At 40.3% G+C, this 20,702-nt stretch overlaps 1 protein-coding gene across 2 annotated transcripts in view; it reads right to left on the bottom strand.

Annotated features, from left to right (window-relative positions):
• Positions 1-3,760: 3,760 nt before the first annotated feature.
• LOC116262504 (zinc finger protein ZOP1) overlaps positions 3,761-20,702 on the bottom strand; it is a 50,673-nt gene continuing 33,731 nt past the window's right edge. For both annotated transcript variants that reach the window (XM_031641948.2, XM_031641949.2), the window contains one exon: positions 3,761-4,592. In XM_031641948.2, the coding sequence (XP_031497808.1) occupies positions 4,213-4,592 (380 nt within the window). In that variant the 3' untranslated portion in view covers positions 3,761-4,212. The remainder of the gene's footprint in view (positions 4,593-20,702) is intronic.

Genomic DNA, 20,702 nt, shown 5'->3' with positions numbered 1-20,702 from the left:
TTTGCAATTCCAAGTCACACCTCGAACCTTCTCTGATACCGCTTTGTTGGAATACTCAGTTGAAAAAACTTCCCAAAAAGAAGAGAGAACTAGTACACAATGCTAGAAACACATGTACTCAAACATAAGAGGCTTCTTTCATTTCTTTTCATAGTGCAATCACAAATACATAGTCTATTTATAGGTCACCAAGGGATACTTATGTTACACAATTTATTTATACCTATTTAAACATGAAACTCCTTATTTTAATAACTATTCATAATTTCATAAGTTTTTTTTTATAAAACTTCTAAATTAATTGACCATAAAGCAAAAGTAACCACCCCACTAATTCACACCATAACTCATATTAAAAATATAATAAAGATAAGGAGCATTAACAACACTATCATCGTTGGCTACATGGAAAATATGAAGATGCTTATATTGATGGACGTTTACCCATTTTTCACCACAATTAAAACACAAACCCTTTTTTATTATGTCCTTTCACTCTTGTGTGAAATCAGTTGGGTCTTAGGCACCAGGCAGGATTTTTTTCAAGGCCGGACCAAATGGCCTAATGAATTTATCCGGGTAGGGCCAAACTAAACCTGAATCTAAAAAATATATTACGCAATCAAAAATTTTCAATTTTTGTAATGTAGTTTTTTTTTGTTTCAATTAGTTGGGGTGGGGCCACGGCCTAGGCGGGCCCCCCCTCCCTCCGCCCCTGTTAGGCACTGTGACTGAAGAAGATAGTTACACCTTGGCATAGGCCAGCCTTCTGCTGGGCCACAACCAGCTTAGGTATGGGCCTGGTTGGCCTTTTGAGTGCACCCAGCTCCCTTTCTTTTCTTCAATAATCCAAGCTAGCTTAAAACTGTGCCTCAACTACACCGGATTTTGAGCCACCGCTCTGTGTGGATTTCCGTATCAATAAAGTTCCCTATCAAGGCTAGTTTGGGTCATTCTTGTGCATACTACTCAAATATTCAAACTCCCCTTGATATTCTGGCACAGACCCTCTGCTCGGTGCCTCGAATTTTTTAACTCTGCATTGTAATTTGTGAAATTGGTGTCACCACACTGAAAGTTTTTTTACTCCACATTGTAATTTGTCAATGCTGCTAAGTGCAGGCTGAAAGCTTGCCGGATTGTTGTGAGAAGCTCCCGAAAGCTCGTCAGAGAGTGTGAGTGTTTGATTGAGAATTGCATGGGGTAAAGATTGGACTCTTTAATCGATCAAAGATAGATGAAATGAGGTATTGAATCGCTTTTATACAGTGTAAGGCAGGTTCATTGTCATAATCTGACCATTCGAGTTACTGGTGCTAGCTCGCCTCCCAAATGGAATAATACGAAGGAAATCGTCTCAACAGGTTTTCCCACTTGAATAGGTGGGTCCTGCCTGTGGGTAGGAATTGCACCTAAGTCGATCATGGGTGGGTCCTTCCGCCTCGGCCTGGACTGGCTGTACTGATGTTGGTCATGGACCCATCTTCTCCTATGATGGCCATTAATGATCCACGAATGCCCTGGTCCTGTTTGACCATGCTGTTGCCGGCCATCGGGTCGGCCCAGCCCGATAAGAGTCGGGCTTGGGCCGGCCCACAGCTTGAAACCCGAGTTTGGGCTGGCCCGGCCTGACACCCAAAACCCCAGCTTGGGCACGACCTGGTTAAAATAAAAAAAATATTTTTTCATATAAAATATAAAATATGAGTTATTAAAATAAAAATAATATTAAAAATTTGAGTGTGGTGACACCAATTTTTGAAAACGATTGAAAAGATCTTATTGAAAATTTAGTCTACAAAAGAAAAAAGATTAGTCTAAGAATTATTGAAAATGATTTAAAACATCTTAATCAAGAATTGCTAAGAAACTAGCAATTTCTTTATAATAAAATAATATTGCAGGAATAAATACTAATATGAAAGAAACCAATATTCTACAAACAAAATTAATTTAAAAATTCAAGAACTAAAGATATAAATTCTAATATAAGCGAATATATATTGTTGGAACAAGTTTAATATAGCTCCATACTAGACTCAAAATCCTATGTTTGGATAGTTAAGATACAGAAAATATAAAATATAAAACAAAGTACTTTGCTTAGTTAATTAATAAAAAATATCAGCACAACAACTATTGGAGGCTTAAATTTTTCAAAACATATAAATTGCCTAATTGAGAAAAAAAAATAACAAATAAAAAAGTTATTTACTAATAGGTAATTTATTTAACTAAACCAAAAAATTATATAATCAAGCAAACTATTTTATTTGACCAAACAAACTAAGAAAGTTTTCTCAAAAACTGATTGTTTAATAAGAAACAATAGAGGGCACCTTAATCAAGGAATCCAAACAAAATTGTATTCTTTAGAAATATAAAGGGTAACTTTAAACTAGCATCCGTAATATGAAAAACATAAAAACCACAAATAATTTGTTTATTTAAGCAACTATTAAATAAACTATATCCACATAAAAGTTTCAAGTACTTGATCAATAAGCTAGCTTTCTCAGATAAATATTTAGAAGAGGAATTGTGTAAAGAAAATATTTGAAAAAATATTATAAAGTTTCAAAGTTTTAACAGCCCAAGTTTTATTGAATGAAGCTACCAATTTTGTTTATTAGTGTACACAATTTTAATTAATTTAATGTATCAATTAAATCTTTAGTAAAAATATATTTTATTTCTAATAAAGAAAAAAAATAAAAGAAGTTTAAATTTTGGTCTATCGCATGCATACGTGAGATATGGTATATCATTAACATCCAACTCAAACCTATATGGGTATGACTTTTCTACTTCCAAATCTTTCATCTTCCAACCTTCAACCCTTACAGGGCGTTTAGCAACAGAAACACTGACGCACAGTTTGTCGTGTAATTCGGTTTGAAGCGTTCTCAAATAGAACAACAGAATTCAATTGCGATTGCATGCAGAAGTTCAACTGGATTTGGATTTCGCTGGTCCCATTTGAATGAACTTGCAGAGTAGATTCATATCAAATTAACCAAGTTCTGACACAATTTCTTCTAGGACCTCCGCTTTTGCCTATGAATATGAAAAGGGGTTATTGTATCAGATATATATGGGAAGGTTTTATTTGCACTTTTTGGGTTGAATCTAATCAGAATTTTGTTTCTCTCGTGCATGAAAGAGTCAGACCCTGTTCTATAGTGCATTAAACTTGGCCAGGCCAATTTTTTTTATGACGCCAAAACATTGGCACCTCCATCGTGACTCGCCTTAGTTTAGATTTCTCACTGCACTACTGAACGGCTAAATGTGAAGAAAGCCAACTAAATCACATCCGTTTCTCATTTATCCAAGTATTGTTTTAGTCAATCAGGTTATTTCGTCTTCATTGTTAAATTTGCTAGGAACCCGACATTTCAGATTTAGAATGTGGATTCGGGTATTTCAAAATTAGCAGTTTAGATAAATCTTGTTATGGGTTTAAAAATTAGATTCAAATCAGATTCGGATTAGTTTATTCGAGAATCGAATTCAACTATAGTATAACCTTTTCTTCATCTTTCTTCCTTCTCATTCATAACTGAATTTGAATTCAAATATGTGAACGGTAATTTGGATATCGTAAAGATAACATCTGGTTTGGTTCGAATCAAATTCGTCCCTGCGTTCTCGACTTCTCGTAGCTTTCTTGAGCAGACCTGCGTACGGGAGAAGGAGAACAAGGATAGCACCCGCCCCAGATGAGACTCGCTATTGTCATGTCCAAATAAGCACGCTATGAACAAAATGCAAGTGTTCCCAACTTGTTAATGCGACCATCAGCAAATGGGGAAGTTGACTCCTCATCAGAACAAAGGTATACAAATACAAACTTGTGTGCTTCGGTCAGATTACAGAAGCACTTTGGGCAGTTCAACAAATAAATGTTTTGTAATAGGAACTGATTTATGTGAACTTGACAATGTACATCAAATTGAGTGCAGATCAGGCCAATCAGTGTTTCCAGTTAGCCATGTAAATGCCATCGGATCATTCAACTCCTGTTAGCATACCAGCAGAGTAGACCCAACAAGGGGCAGAAGGCCACATATATGGTCCCCATCACAAGGTAAATAGAATGCTGGTGCCTTGATCCCAATCATTATAAACTAAACAGTAACACAACATACTGCCCACCATATGAAACACAAACTGATGATATATCAAGTCAAGAGCGACTTTTATGTTGCATCAATATGATCTGTACAGCCCAAGAAGAGACTTTTCTCTCTCTTCCACTCTCTTTCTTGCGGCATCCCTTGCCTTAAGAGCAGCGGCTTCTTCTTCAGATACAGCCTTTGGTTTCTCATCCCTCTTCCTCTTTGTAACAGCAATAGAGGATGGGACACCTTTTATTGATCTAGCACATGCCGCTGATTTGAGAACTGGCCGAGGTGCTGGACTGCCCTGACTCTGTGAATGTTCTGTTTCACTGTAAGTGACCAAGGTCTTCACAGCGGAAAAAGCAATTCTTTCACAGCCATCCTTAGCTTTTGAACAAGTGGCACCAGCACAGTCTGATCTCGGAGCATTGTTCAAGGTGGATGCCTCTTCTTGCGTCATCCATTTTCCTAATGAGCCATGAAACAAGTCATCATAAATACAGTTAAATAGGAAAGTGTTCTATTATTAAGAAAGGCTGTATAATTGCCTTTTTCTGCCCAAGCAACAAACCTGTAGGATGCTCAGCTTCTTTAAACTTGGGCATTATGTGTGAAAAAGTAATAGAACCCATGTTTGGATCTGGATCTAGATGAGGCCAGATACAAACACAGCTAGTACAGGACACATATGATATAAGATGTGCAAAATTATTTTATGATTTATTGATGTTAGGGGTAATTTTGTCCAGCTTGTATTACATTTAAGAATATAATGAATTACAGCTGAGGGTGTGCTTGGCTGCTGCTGTCCCTTCCTTGACAGCATTCATTATCTTTTTCGTAAGTTTTCAGCAGATTAATGTGATGGTCATTAAATCAAGTCTGATAATACAAATTCTTTTATGGTATCAAAGAGAGGTTACTGAGTTCTATCAAAAGGCATGCCTAAAGAGAATTTAAGTCTATTTGGTAGTATCCCATTAGTCATGCTGGCAGTGCATAAATTTTACATATGGGTCACATCTAGTTTTGCCTAATGTGTTTTACTTGCTCCGAACATTGAAAAATGAAAAGAGCATCATTTCTAACTCCAAACTTGTTCATCATATGAATTCTTCTATCGAATTCACTCTTCCTTTTGTGTATGTCAAGGATCTTCGAACAAAGGAGACATTTGCTAAAGGGGAGTGACAAGGAAATCTATACATCTTCAAGGCGGAACCACAACTTCTTTAGTTTTACATTTGAAGTTCACAGTTTTAGATCTCGTTTTGACGTTAACAAAATTCTCAATGTAATAAGCTAAATGATCGCACTATCGTCTAGGTCATTGTAGCCATGGATTTATTGAAAAACTTGTATTAGAAAATCCCATTTTAGCACACAAGTCTCCTCACTTTACATTTTTTGAACAAAATCCTACTTGTAAAGTCTATGTTTTTGGTTATGTATATTATTTTCACATTCACGCATCCTTGAGGAACAAATTTTAGGGCAAGGTTGTGAAGTGCAGATTCCTTGGATATGCAGATGAGCATACATGGCACAAATGTCATGATCCTGTTGACACACATCAAAATTTCCAAAAAGATGTTTAATGAACAAAAAAATTGAAGATATAGTCACCAAGAATCATGCTGTATTACTGAAGTTTATGGTCCTTGGATGAGTAAAGACTTGTTTGCAAAAGACAAGCCAAGGATGTCAACAGACTCATCAATTCTCCAACTCAAACAAAGAATTAGAAGTGTTGGCGCATTTGTATGTTTGGGTCCGGGTCTGAACCCTATCCGTCCCGCTATTCATGTTGAGCTCTATTTGAACCTTTGTAACCCTAATTTCATGTCGTTAATGAAAATTAAGAGAGAGAGAGAGACCTGCAGCTAGTGGGAACTGGATCTTCTCCCCTGTGGTTTTTTATTCCTCGAGTTGAGGGCTTTCCATGTTCCGATTGTCTTCTTTGTTACCGTTCTACATGGTATCAGAGCCGACGAGGTTTTAATTTTTTTTTCTATTGTTGAACAAGAATCGTCACTATCGCTTCTTCCACTGCCCTGCTGTAGAGCTCCGCCTGATCCAAGGAACCCAGTCACTGCCACCAGCGACCATCGGCCATCAAAGTGGAACTCTGCCGAAAATCTGATCGGCGAGCATCGACCATTGCTCAGACAGACTCCTTTGTTTTTGGCGATCTTGCTGGAACCCTGTTCGACTGGAGGAGTGCAACCTACTGGCTGGATTCTTCTTCTTCTTGATCACCCCTTGTGCAGTCATTGCATGAGCTCTTGTGTCGTCGTCGCCTGAACTTCCCATGTCATTGTCGTCTGCCGCTGCCTGTTTTTTAGTCACCCACGCTACCGACGCCACTCATTCCTGTTGTCTTGTCACTTCCTTGACGTGAAGTTCCGCCGTTGCTGAGATCGTTGTCCTCCCTGTGGTCGCCTCCTCCCTGCTGATGCTTTATCTTCCCTAGCGTGAACTTCCTCTGTCATTGCCGCTGCAGTCTGTTTTCTCTGTTGCCGTTGCTGTCTCTGCTTCCTCTGTCGCCAACCGCCTGCTGCCTAAACTTCCTCTGTAGTTTCCATTGTCAACTGCGTCGCCCCAATCATCTACTACTGCATCCCACATGAGGGTTCTACCTGCCTGCGCAGTTGCCGTTGCCGCTTCTGTCTACAACAGAACTGTCGCTGCTTCTGCCACCGCCGCATGCGCAGCTGCCGTTGCTCCTCTCTGCAGCTACTGTCATTGCTTCTGCCCGCAACTGCCATCGCTGCTTTGCCATGCTTGGATTTGCGCCTTGGTGGCCTTTTTTTTTTGTTGGAGGATCTTTCGTTCTTGTGCTCCTGATTGTTAAAGTTATTGCACTGTGATGGAAATTCATCAGCTGTTAGTAATGACCGAGCAGATGTTGGGTCTTCAAAATTGAAAATATTCTTATTCAAGTCACTACTATTTGACTCACCAAGGATAATTATTTGAGTCGGTCCGCTGCCATTGCTATGGGAATTGCTGGTAGGGGGCGAATTAGTTATGTCAATAGGAAAAAGACTGAACCACCTAAGGCTAGCTCAGCATGGGACATGTGATTTCTTGAGGACAACCAAGTTGTAGAAACACGAACAAGGAGAGGAAGAGGAACAGTGATCACGATGTAACGTGGAAAACCCTCAACACGAGGGAGAAAAAACCACGAATGAGGAGGAGTCGGTGCCCACTAGCAGCCAGACTTTCTCTCTCCTTAGATTATCATTAACACATAAGGATTAGGGTTACATGACTTAAGTAGTGCCCAACACGGGCTACAAGATGGGTCGGATACGGATCCGGACCCGAAACACACGATCTATCAACACTCCCCCTCAAGTTGGGCATACATATCAAACATGCCCAACTTGGATACATTCCTCTCAAATGAAGCTGAAGGAAGAGCTTTTGTCAGAACATCAGCAGTTTGGTCTTCAGACTTCATGTAAGGCAAGATCAACTCTTTCGCATCAATTCTTTCCCGAATGAAGTGACGATCAATTTCAACATGCTTTGTTCTGTCGTGAAGAACAGGATTGTTGGCTAAGTTAATTGCAGACTTGTTATCACAATACATCTTCATAGGTCCTTCAATCTCTATTCCAATGTCAGTCAGCAATATCTTCAACCATAGTAATTCTGACACTCCCATAGCAACTGCCCTATATTATGCCTCTGCACTAGATCTAGAGCAAACATCCTGTCTCTTGCTTCTCCATACAACAAGGTTTCCTCCCAAGCCCTGTAGTAGATCGTCAGGTATCATTACAACCTGCCCAATCCGCATCAGAATAGCCCTCGATTTCCACAGTCTCTTGTTTCACATACAGGAGTCCTTTGCCAGGATTTTTCTTCAGGTAGCATAGTACTCTGTCCACAGCCTTCAGATGTGCATCGGTTGGTGCATGCATGAATTGGCTCAAAACATTCACTGCAAAGGTGATGTCAGGTCGTGTGATGGTAAGATAAATCAACTTCCCAACGAGACGTTGATATCTTCCATTGTCTTCTTCACAGAGAGGCTCTCCATCTCTAAGACTCAACTTGTGCCCAGTGTCAAATGGGGTAGGAGTAGGTCTACATCCCAATTTACCAGTTTCTTCCAGTAGATCTAATGTGTATTTTCTTTGGTTTAGTACAAGACCAGTACTAGACCTAGCAACCTCCATACCAAGAAAATACCTTAGCTTGCCAAGATCTTTGAGATCGAATTCTGTAGCCAGTAACCCTTTTAGCTTGATAATCTCCTCCTCATCATCTCCTGTGACAATCATGTCATCTACGTAGACCAGCAGGAGAGTAACCCTGCTCTCCTTCTTCTTCACAAATAGAGTGTGATCTCCATTTCCTTGTTTGTATCCATGACGTATCATCACTCTTCTCAGTCGTTCGAACCACGCTCTGGGAGATTGCTTAAGGCCATATAAGGCCTTTTTCAGCTTACAACATTTTTCTGATTCTTCATATCCTGGAGGCATATGCATATATACCTCTTCTTCGAGGTCACCATTGAGGAATGCATTCTTAACATCTAGTTGATACATCTTCCACTCCTTCATCACAGCTAGGGATATAACCACTCTCACTGTCTTCATTTTCGCAACAGGAGCAAAGGTTTCCAAGTAATCAATTTCATATTTCTGGCTAAATCCCTTGGCCACAAGTCGAGCTTTATATCTTTCAACACTCCCATCTGGTTTGTACTTGATGGTATACACCCATTTGGATCCGACTAAGTGCGCAGCTTCAGGAATCTTCACCACTTCCCATGTCATATTTCTTCTCAGGGCATCTATTTATTTCTTCTGTCATTGCATCAGCCCACTTGGAGTCACTTTGAGCTTCAGCAACAGTCCTGGGGATCACAGCCAAAGAAAGAGTAGAAACAAAACACTTGTAATCTTTTCCAAGTCTGGAATAAGATACAAAATTACCAATGGGGTGTTGAGTACATGACCTGACACCCTTTCTCAGGGCAATGGGAAGATCTTCATTCTTCTTTTCAACCTCATCATGAGTCTCCACAGTCTCCACGGTAGGACTTGGTTCATCCAGGGAAGGAGTGGCATTGGGATTGGAAGTAGATCTACCATCACAAATCATCTCTGTCCGAGTACCTCGTCTAGAGTAGAACTGTCCAAACAATCAAGGGCCTTCCTTCTCAATGCTCGTGTCACACCTTTCCTCCTTCTCAGGCACATCAACAGTAGTAAGCGATTCTGCTTTCGTGTAGTCCAAAAAATCTGTAAACAGAAGTTCCTGTCTCTGAGAATACTCTTCCCTGCCCACAGACTGCTCCCCCTGAAGAGGATTCTCACCAAAGTAAGAGGCATGTTCCAAGAAGGTAACACCTCGTAACATAAACTCGACCAGTAATAGGATCAATACATTTGTATCCTTTTTGCGTAGGAGAGTATCCAACAAAGACACCTTTGATAGACCTAGGATCAAGTTTCTTGACATTTGGACTGTGATCAGGGATAAAACATACACAACCAAAAACACGAGGAGGAAGTAGGAACGGTGGACGACTGCCAGGAAGTAACGAGTGGGGAGTCCTACCATTCAAAACACGACTGGGCATGCGGTTAATAAGATAGGCACTAGTAAGAACTGCATCACCCCAATAGTGTTTAGGAAGGTTCGCTGAAACAAAAGAGCCCTGGTGACATTAAGAAGTTGACGATTTTTCCTTTCAGCTACCCCATTTTGAGGGGGGTGTAACTACAAGATGTCTCATGAACAATTCCCCTTTGTCTAAGAAACTCCTCAACAGACTGACACATGTATTCACGGGCATTATCGGACCGGAAAGTTTTAACATTCGCACCATATTGGGTATGCACAAGAAGAATGAATGTCTCGATGATACGAGGAACCTCACTGCAGTCTTTTAACAAGTACACAAATGTAGCACGAGAGAAATCATCAATGAAAGTGATAAAATATTGAAAACCTTGACGGGTATGAATTCCCGAAGGCCCCCATACATCAGAGTGAATCAGGGAAAAAGCTTCATTAACACAACTAGTAGAAAGAGGGTACGAAGCCCTCACATGTTTGGAAAACTGACAAACATCACAAGAAATGGAAGACAAATCAAAGGAGGAACACAAGTCTGGAAACAAATGTTTCAAAATCCCAAAAGGTAAATGCCCAAAACGTTCATGCCAGTACATAAAGGACTGAAGACAATCTTCTCTTCTCTTATCTGTCTTGCGGATCGCTGTCAACAGAGCAGTAGCCACACGTATGGGAAGACGATATAAGCCATCAGAAGCTAAACCAATCCCAATCCTCTTCCCTATCACCAAGTCCTGCAAAACACAGCGATCGGCAGAGAAAATAAGCTCACAATTCAATTCTTTTGTAAGTTTACTGACTGACAAAAGATTTAAAGGAAACTGGGGGACATGTAATGCGCCCTGCACATGAAATTTGTCCAACAAGGACAGAGTGCCTTCGCCTGCCACACAGGTAGAGGAACCATCTGCAAGAGAAACATGTTCCCTTCCCGAGGACAACTTATACTCATGAAACAATTTTGGATTACCTGTCATGTGATGAGTAGCACAACTATCAACAATCCATTCCCCCACAGAAGAGTTACCTTTATTGCCAATAACTGCAAGAGCATGATTCGTTGTAGTTTCCTCTGAGGTCTCAATCTTGTTGACATCGATCCTGCCCAGATAAGCCCTTAGTTCACGAAGCTGATCAGCCGAAATAGAGAGTTTTTCCCCACTGGATTTGGGCGCCTCAGGCCCAGGTGTTTTCCCACTAGAAGACCTCCCTCTATTTCCTTTCTTGTCTGGATAGAGATCCCAACAGTAATCGACAGTGTGACCCGTCTTCTTGCAGTGTGTGCATCGGCGAGGGGGTCTAGCCAAGCCTCCAGGTCCACGGCTCACAAGGGCTGATCTCTCATGAGAGAGACCAAGATCCCTCTTGCTTTCATTGGTGACCAGCCTTCTCTGTTCTTCTGCTTCAACAACCGAGTATACATCTTCAATACTAGACACCTCCCCAGAATTCAGAATCTGACTCCGAACACTTTCAAACTCATCATTTAAGCCAGCTAAAAAGAGGAACACTCTGTTTTCCCATTTCTGGGCAATGTAAAGGGCCTGATCGTGGGGACAGTGCCACGGAATATCAGAGTGATAGTCAAGTTCTTCCCACTTGGCTTTCAAGGCCCCATAGTATTCTGCAACAGAAGAGTTCCCTTGGCGGAGGTTATAAACAACCTTCATTACTTGATAAGTGCGAATGGCCGTCTTCTTCTGGCCATACATTTGCTCAAGGACCACCCACATGTCCCGTGCAGTCTTCTTCCGAAGGATAAGAGGTTGAATCTCAGCGGAGACAGAGTTGACAATCCACGTTTTTACCTGATTGTCCTCAAGGAACCAAGTGTGCCACACATCATTTGTTCTTGTTGGTTCAGGGTTTCTCCCGTCGATATAGGCCATCCGACCACGGCCAGCAATCCCCATAGTCATAGCCGGTGATCACGAGAAATAGTTCTCCTTTGTGAGGCGAAGAGTAATAATCTGCATAGGAACGTTCTCGAGTCTCACAGTTCCGATTTCAGTTTGACTGACCATCGACGAGGAAGAAGAGGCTGCCATAATTTCAGTGAGGCGGCGGACAGCGGAAATGAGTGGAAGACAGCGGCGTCAAGCAGAAGGGCGGAGCGTGAGGCGCTTGGCGGCAGAGGGAGCAGACAACGGCGGCGGGAGCAGAGCAGCGCAGAAGCCCTTGGGCGGCGCTTGGAGGTGCTCGCCGAGCGCAGGAGGACGAGCGGCAGAAGGGCGGACGGCGGACGGCGGCGGTCGGACGGGCGACGGGAGGGCGGACGGCGGCAGACGGCGGACGTCTTGGCGTCGGACGGCGACGATGAACAGTGACTCCGTCAGACGATAAACAGTGCGGGGCGCCTCCTCCAACACGTTAATGCTGAAACTTCACGGCTCTGATACCATGTAGAAACACGAACAAGGAGAGGAAGAGGAACAGTGATCACGATGTAACGTGGAAAACCCTCAACACGAGGGAGAAAAAACCACGAATGAGGAGGAGTCGGTGCCCACTAGCAGCCAGACTTTCTCTCTCCTTAGATTATCATTAACACATAAGGATTAGGGTTACATGACTTAAGTAGTGCCCAACACGGGCTACAAGATGGGTCGGATACGGATCCGGACCCGAAACACACGATCTATCAACACAAGTTAAAACTTGGATTGTTAACTTTGTATCATCTGATATTCAACCTCTTATTCTTCGTAAGAGGACTACTCGAGATATGTGGGTTATCCTCGAACAGATGTACGGTCAGAAGAAAAAGGATGTTCATGTATATCAACTGATGAAAGATGTATATGCTCTACGGCAAGGAAAGCTTCCTGTGGCTGACTTTTATGCGGCCCTAAAATCCAAATGGGAGAAACTTGACTACTACTCTGATGACACTTGGAATTGTCCTCAAGACCAGCTGCATTATTGGACCAAAGAATGGAAGAACATGATGTTTATGTTCTTGGCTGGACTAAATGATGACTTCGAAGGCATTAGAAGTCAAATTCTTAATTCAAAAGATATGGTCAACATTGAGGATGTCTATTGTAGCATCGAGGCTAAAGAGCACTGACACCTTGTTATGACAGAAAATGGGGGCTCGTTCCACATGTAGTGAGTGGTCTGCCCTTGTTAGCCGAGCTCCTATGGGGGCTACCCGACCCTCTCGAAAATGTACTCACTACAAAAAACCTGGTCACACCATTGAGTTTTGTTGAGATCTACATCCTGAAAAGAAGAATAGTCGTGGAAGATCTTCTAGTGGAAGAAGTCTGAAACTGTCAATCTAGATGGGGAAAAAACAACAATCTCTGCCGATCAGATTCATGAGCTTCGTGCATACATGAGTTGCATTGAAACTAGTCAAACTAAGTCATTAGATGATGTGAAAGTCAATCGCGCCCTTGCTCTCTCTGGCGAAAAAAGTAATTCTTGTATGGAAGAGTGGATTGTTGATAGTGGTGTTACCTACCACATGATCAACAATCCTAAGTTTCTCCATGAATGTAAGCTGATGGTTCATCTATCTTCATAGTCGAGAAAGGGAGTTTTTACTGTTAAATAAGTTCTTAGTTCACAATGCCTTACATGTTCCTCACCTTCTCTTAAACCTCTTGTCAGTTAGCAAGATTACGAAAGAATTGAATTGCAAACTTATTTTTTCTGCTAATCGCTGTGTCTTGCAAGACTTTGTGATGGGGAAGAGGATTGGATTGGATTGGTTTGGTTTCTAAGGGTCTATATCGATTACCCATGCGTGTTGCCACAGCTTTCGTGACGGCGGTTAACAAGACAAAGAAGAGTAGAAAGGACTTCCTTCAGCTTGTCTTGTGGTGGCATGAGAGGCATGGGCATCTTCCGTTCAGAATACTTAGACATTTGTTTCCTGATAGTCTAAATATGACTAGGTTATTTTGTGATGTTTGTCATTTGGCTAAACATGTTAGGGCTTTGTACCTTGTGTCTACAAGTCGTTCTAATAAAGTATTTGCTTTCATCCATTCAGATGTGTAGGAGCCTTCAGAAATTCCTTCTTGTCATGGTTTTCAGTAATTTATAACATTTATAGATGATTACTCACGTACCACATTTGTGTACTTGCTGAAGGACCGTAGTGAAGTGCCCAATGTCATTGCAACTTTCAGCTTTCAGCTTCTGTTAAGGCCTAAGTCACACGGCTGCGGGTGTGATATAGGTGTAGGTGCGGGGAAACAGGTGTGGACACGGCAATTTTCACAATTGTGGGCTATGCGGACACGGCAAATATAATATTTTAAAAAATAATAAACTGAAAAAAAAACATTAAATTAATAATTCACTTAAACTCACAAACAAAACATTGTTTATCACAAAACATTGTTCATCAATATCATCATTGTAGTCATCGTCAATGCCCAAATCGTTCTCATCTTCTTCTTCCAAGATTTCACATATTGATGAAAAAAATGACAGTAAACAACAATTTAAATAAGCTCCCAAATCTTGAAAAGAATCATAAATCTATCCATGCGACAGTTTCTCCTCCATGCCACCAGCAACAAACTAAAAAACAAAAAAGCAAATACAAGACATGAAACCAATGAGATCGTGCAATCAACCTCGCCCCGCAACTGACCAGCACAGAGCAGGAAGAAAGAGGGGAATGCAAACCCTAACTTTATAAACCAACCAAAACAGTTACCTGCTACTGGCCGCCTGCCACCGGACGTCACCGTGGATCGCCGATCATCGTTGCTATCGCCCGCCATCATTTCCGTCTTCCGCCGAAGTGAACTGCTCACTGCTCGTCGCCAGTGGGAGAGGTCGAAGACTCGAAGGTGAAAAGTGAAAAAAAAAGTCGAAAAGCATAAGTTTTATCGGGTCATTTGACGGTTTGGATCGGGTTTGACTCATACCCGATCCAGAACGTGTTCTGCCGAATCCCATGTCGGAATCGCCGTGTTGGAGTGTCGACACCGATACGGGGGCGATTTTGCAGCGTCCATGTGTCGTGGGTTAAGACCTTTCGCTCTAACAATGCACGTGAGTATATGTGTCATTTTGTCGATAGTTTCCTTCGACAAAGGGAGATTGTTCATGAGACATCTTGTAGTTATACCTCTTTTCAAAATAAGGTGTCAAACGAAAGAACCGTTAGTTGCTAAATGTCACCAGGGTTCTTTTGTTCCAACGACATCTTCCAAAAAAGTATTGGGGAGATGCTATGTTAACCAGTGCATATTTGATTAATTGTATGCCTAGTCGTGTGTTGAATGGACAAACGTCTCATTCTATGTTAGTAGGGACTCGTGAACCTTTTTCTCTTTCACCTTGAGTTTTTTGTTGTGTCTGTTTTATTCACAATCATAGTCCTAATATCAGAAAACTTGATCCAAGGTCGATTAAGGGAATATTTCTTGGTTATTCTCCTACTCAAAAAAGATATAAGTATATAGACTCTTCCACTGGTCGTGTACATGTAACCAAAGATGTCTCCTTCCTTGAACATGTTTCCTATTTTGTTGAGAATTCTCTTCAATGGGAAAGATTCATCAGAAGAGAAGAGTATTCCCCAAATCAAGAAATTCAGTTTACAGACTTTCTGGAATACAAAAAGGAACTTACAGACCTTCTAAAGCACAAAAAGGATTATGGTTGTGCTAAAGAGTGTTTCTGCAATATTAGAAAGTTGAATAGTAGTTCTTTAAATATTTTCTTATATTTAGTGGACTGATTTGTAATTGTTATGTTGCCAACCCTAATCTCTTTTAATATGAGATTAGGGTCACGTGAATAAGCAAGAAAGTGTTTTCCTCTCTCTCTCTCTCTCTCTCTCTCTCTCTCTCTCTCTCGTCCCCTTCTTCCTCCAATATTCAACATGGTATCAAGCTTTAGACATAGGGCTGTGTGATCTAGGGTTTCACGCCTAGGGTTCCCTTCTCCTCTCATCTCTCCTCTCTTCCGCCAAACTAGGGTTTCACACCTAGGGTTCTTGCTGTTTACAAAACAAGCAAGTTGATTGGTTGGTTGGATAGGGGCTAATCACGTTTTTAACATGTGAAAACGTGATTAGCACCCTTGTGTTGCTGCTGCTGTCGTGAAGTTGCTGAAAGCTGCTGCCGTTGAAGCTTATCACGTCGCTGAAATGGTGAATCCGATCAGACCTTGCTGCAAAATCAAATCTAACTCAAGTGCAGCCGTGGAAGATGTTCAGGCCAAAGAATGTCGAATCTGCTAGGGCAGTCTGATTTGTTTAGAAGTGTGGTGCCTGGTGGATTCTCACAAGCAACGATATGTCGTGTGGGCAGGTTCAGTCTTTTTCCTGCATCGTTGAAGTGAGACAAGTTTGAAATTGTATGGAGTAGGCAGATTTCTGTTTTCTGTCTGCATCGTTGAAGTGAGACAGGTTTTCTCTACTGTCAAACTTGTGCTTGTTTGCTACCTATTATCGACATCAAAGAGTGCTGCCTGCTATCCACGTCTGAAAACAATCCGCCAATTTGTTTTGTGTTTGTGTTCAACCTGATCCTTAAGTGGATCTCATGGAGGTTATTGTTCCTGTAATCAGATTTTTATGTTGACCGTGTGGGGCAGAGTCAATCTACTGCTTGTGGATATAATTTGACGTGAGGAGCAGAATGATCTACAGATCGTGGATATGAAATCTATAAGTTGAGGTCTCATTAGTTGTGGACTACTGCTAATCGTAAAGCTTGTGTTGCAGCCAGCTGATATTATTTCGTTGAGTTGCTGACTGAGTTATGCCTATGTTGCTGCCTGTTTTAGTGAATTTTTGAGTTGATGATTAGAGCCATAAGTGTGTTCCAGATTCTTCTATGTTGTCGTGCCTTGGTTGAAGTTAACTACTGCACCTTATACATACATATTGTGAGTACAATTCCGGTTGGAATTTTACTATGGCTGATGGTAATGTGTCTGAAGGTTCCAATGACTACAAGATGGCCGGAAATTCCTTCTCATATGCCTGCACGACTGTGATAGACTCTTCCTTCTCTGTTGGTGCTCCTACCGATGACCCGGATATGATGTGGATGATAGATTCTGGCGCCTCCAGGCACTGTTGTAATCAACCACATATTTTTTCATCATTAGTCAGGTTCTCTACACCACAGCATGTCTGACTGGCTGATAGCTGTTAGGAAATAAGATATCTTTTTGATATCATAGCTAGATTAGGTTTTACATTTTTTACATTTTATTTTCATTTTTATGTATTTTATTATTTCTTTTATTTTTCTTTTTCTTTTTCTTTTCTTTTCTTTTCTTTTTCTTTTCTTTTCTTTTTCCTTTTCTTTTTCTTTTTGTTTCCCCTTTGTTCTAGCCGTTGGGAGTTCCAACGGCTCCTTTATGAGCCGTTGGAACCTCCAACGGCTAGAACAGCCCTCTCTTCCTTCTCTCCTTCACTCTAATTGGTTATATATATTCTTGGGCTGCCTCTTGTACAATGTATGCTGTTTTACACAGCCATTTGACATTCATTCAATAAGATTGATATATTTCAAGTGGCCTTAGTGCCTTTTCCTATCATATTCTTCTTTAGTGACTATTATAGTCACATTTATATGGTATCAGAGCCATTGGGCTGCATGTTGGAAAGCTTTTATAAGCTGTTTTTTGCTGTTTATGCTACTGGACTGTTGAAGAAAATTTTCAGACGAGGCCATTGTTGCTGATCAACATTTCTTGAAGACCTTATTATTGCTGCTCACCAACTGTTTGGTGAAATTTCTAGGAGGACTTCCTCTTTGTTTCTCTTGGAGATTGTTACTTAAAATCTTGCTCTTATGGAGGACTCCAAAGTCTTGATCGAAGGAGGAAGTTATCATGCTCCGTACAAGCTTGATGGAACCAACTACACTCTATGGGCAAAATGCTTGGAGATGCATATCAAAGGGAAATATTTATGGGGTTTCATAAGAGGTACGTCTACCCCTCCTTCTCTCAAGTTGACCAAAATTGAAAATGGAGTTGAGAAAGACTTGAATGTAGAAGAGAGAAAAAATGCCATGGATGAATACTATAAAAAATTAGATGATTGGGAGGCCAAAAACTCTAGAATTAAAGAATGGATTTACGGAAGTATAGAACCTAGAATTGCCCAAAATCTCATGTATTATGAAAGAGCAAGTGAAGTTTGGGAATATCTCAAGGGAATGTTTACCCAAAAAGATATGGCCCGTACATATCTCTTGATTCAAAAAGCCCAAAGTATCAAGCAAGGTGAGAATAATGTTAGAGATTATTTTATGGAAATCTCTAGTGTATGGAATGAGGTAGATCAACTTACTCCCAAACTAGGATTGGATTGTAAATGTCATGAGATTAGAAGAGAAGAAATCGATGAATTTAGGTTTTTTCAATTTCTTCAAGGTCTACGACCCGAATTTGAACAAATTAGGTCAGCCCTACTTTCTTTAGCCTCTCCTCCACCCATTCATGAACTTCTTACGAAGTTAAGCGGTGAAGAAACTAGAATGAAATTATCCAAAGAATTAGATAGTGTTCTTATTTCCAAACAAGAAGAAAAAGTTTTAGCCGCCTCTAGACCCGGGAACAACATCAAATCTTTTAGACCTCCTCACTTTAAAAATCAAAATAGAGGGGAATTTAAGGTTGTTTGCCACTTTTGTCATGAACCGGGTCACATTAGACCTAGTTGTCCAAAGTTGAATAACAATGAAGGACAACCACGAAACTATGGAGGAAATCTTTTCAAAGGAGGAGCTTCATATCCTCAAGGAGGGCAACACAACCGTGGAAGTGGAACTTCATATTCACAAGGTGGGCAATACAATAATAGACAATTTGACCAAAGGAGGGTTGCAAATGTTGCAAATGAAGGATGTGATCTCTCTTCAATCTCCACAACGTTGAATCAAATCATGTCGGTGCTTCAACCTATGATCAAAGAGTCGAATCCCGGAGCACTAGCAACAACGGCATCTACCTCCAACACTCCCGGTATGTTTTCTTGGCTTTTAGATTCCGGTGCATCTTTTCATATGACACCAAATATATCATCTTTGACCAATTTTGAACAAGCAAGAAAAGAATCTAATGTAGTTACTGCCGATGGAACATCTTTGAATGTTAAAGGGATCGGGAATTTTGAAAAAGAATTTGGAAAACAAAAGTTCTTTGTTCCAAAAGTTAGTTATGTCCCTAGACTTAATCTTAACTTACTTTCTGTATCTCAAATTTCAGATCTTGGTTTTGACATCGTTTTCTCATCAAATAAATGTTTGGTGCAGGATCACCAAACCGGGAGATTGATTGGGAAAGGTTTTAGAAAAGGGGACCTTTACTACATGGACAATTTATGCATCCCCAAGGAAAAGTTTTGTCATTATGTGAAAAATGTGGACATTAATGTTTGGCATCAAAGATTAGGTCATCCAAACATTAGAAAATTGTCTATGATGAGCCCTACCAAGGACGTTTGTATTGAGAATTTCAAATGTAATGATTGTATACATGGAAAAATAAAATCCTTATCTTTTGGACAAAGAAGCTTCTTTTCCTCTTTTCCCTTTGAACTTGTTCATTCCGATGTGTGGGGGCCCTCTCCTATCATGTCAAAAGGAGGGCTATCATATTATGTGATATTTGTTGATGATTTCACTAGATATTGTTGGATATATTTCTTAAGATACAAATCTGAGGTTTTTGAGATGTTCAAAAATTTTCACAACTTAGTACAAACACAGTTTAATGCTAAATTTAAAATCCTAAGGACTGATTCTGGAGGCGAATACATTTCAAATGAGTTCAAAAGATATTTAGAAAACTATGGAATAGTCCATCAAAAATCTTGTCCAAGAACACCTCAACAAAATGGACTTTCTGAAAGAAAACATAGGCACATAATTGAAACAACTAGAACTCTTCTTATTGCCAAAAATGTGCCTAAAAACTTTTGGGCCGAAACAACCCTAGCATCTGTATATCTCATCAATAGAATGCCTTCAAAAGCTTTAAATAATACAACCCCTTTTGAAAAATTATTCAAATATGAACCTGATTTGAAAAGGCTTCGTGTTTTTGGTTGCAAATGTTTTGTTCTTAATGACAAGGCTGATAAACTAAGTTCAAAGGTTATTGAGTGTGTTTTTATTGGTTATTCTGAAACACAAAAAGGCTACAAATGTTATGATCCAGTCAAAGACAAGATCATAGTTTCAAGAAATGTAAAGTTTTGTGAAGACGAAAATGGATTCAAAATTTGTGAAAAATCACAACACAACAATGATTATTCCTTTTTATTTAAGTATCTCTCTCAATGTGATGATGAAATGCATGATGTTGATGATAGTAACACTGATGATAACGATAACGGAGTAGCCAAGGATATAATCACATATCATAGAAGAAACCGGCAACAAGATGTTGATGAAGGAGAACATCATGAGACTATTGATCTCCAACCAACTCTACAAAGTGAAGAAAACCTTAGAAGATCTATTAGAAATGTAAGACAACCCAATAGGTTTGTGTCATATGAAACTTTCACCCCAACTCATAGAGCTAGAATTAATGCCATTCACTCTCACTTTGAACCTTCTACTTTTAATGAAGCCTCTAAATATATTGAATGGAAGAATGCCATGATAGAAGAATTAGATGCCTTGAGAAAAGCCCAAACTTGGGAAATACAAGACCTACCTATAGGAAAAAAGACTATTGGATGCAAGTGGGTTTATAAGGTGAAGACTAGAAGTGACGGATCTTTAGAAAGATATAAAGCCAGGCTTGTTGCCAAAGGGTACGCTCAAGAATATGGTATTGACTATGAGGAAACCTTTGCTCCTGTAGCTAGAATGACTACTGTTAGGACCCTTATTGCTTTAGCATCTATTAAAAACTGGAATATCTACCAAATGGACGTTAAAAATGCATTTTTAAATGGAGATCTTATGGAAGAAGTTTACATGGAAGTACCACCAGGGTTGTCAGTTCCTCAAGGAAAAGTTCTTA

The sequence above is a fragment of the Nymphaea colorata genome, chromosome 10 (genome assembly GCF_008831285.2).
Source record: "Nymphaea colorata isolate Beijing-Zhang1983 chromosome 10, ASM883128v2, whole genome shotgun sequence".
In the NCBI taxonomy this organism is placed as follows: domain Eukaryota; kingdom Viridiplantae; phylum Streptophyta; class Magnoliopsida; order Nymphaeales; family Nymphaeaceae; genus Nymphaea; species Nymphaea colorata.
Note: the sequence above shows the minus strand (reverse complement) of the source record. Positions and strands in the feature narration are given on the sequence as shown.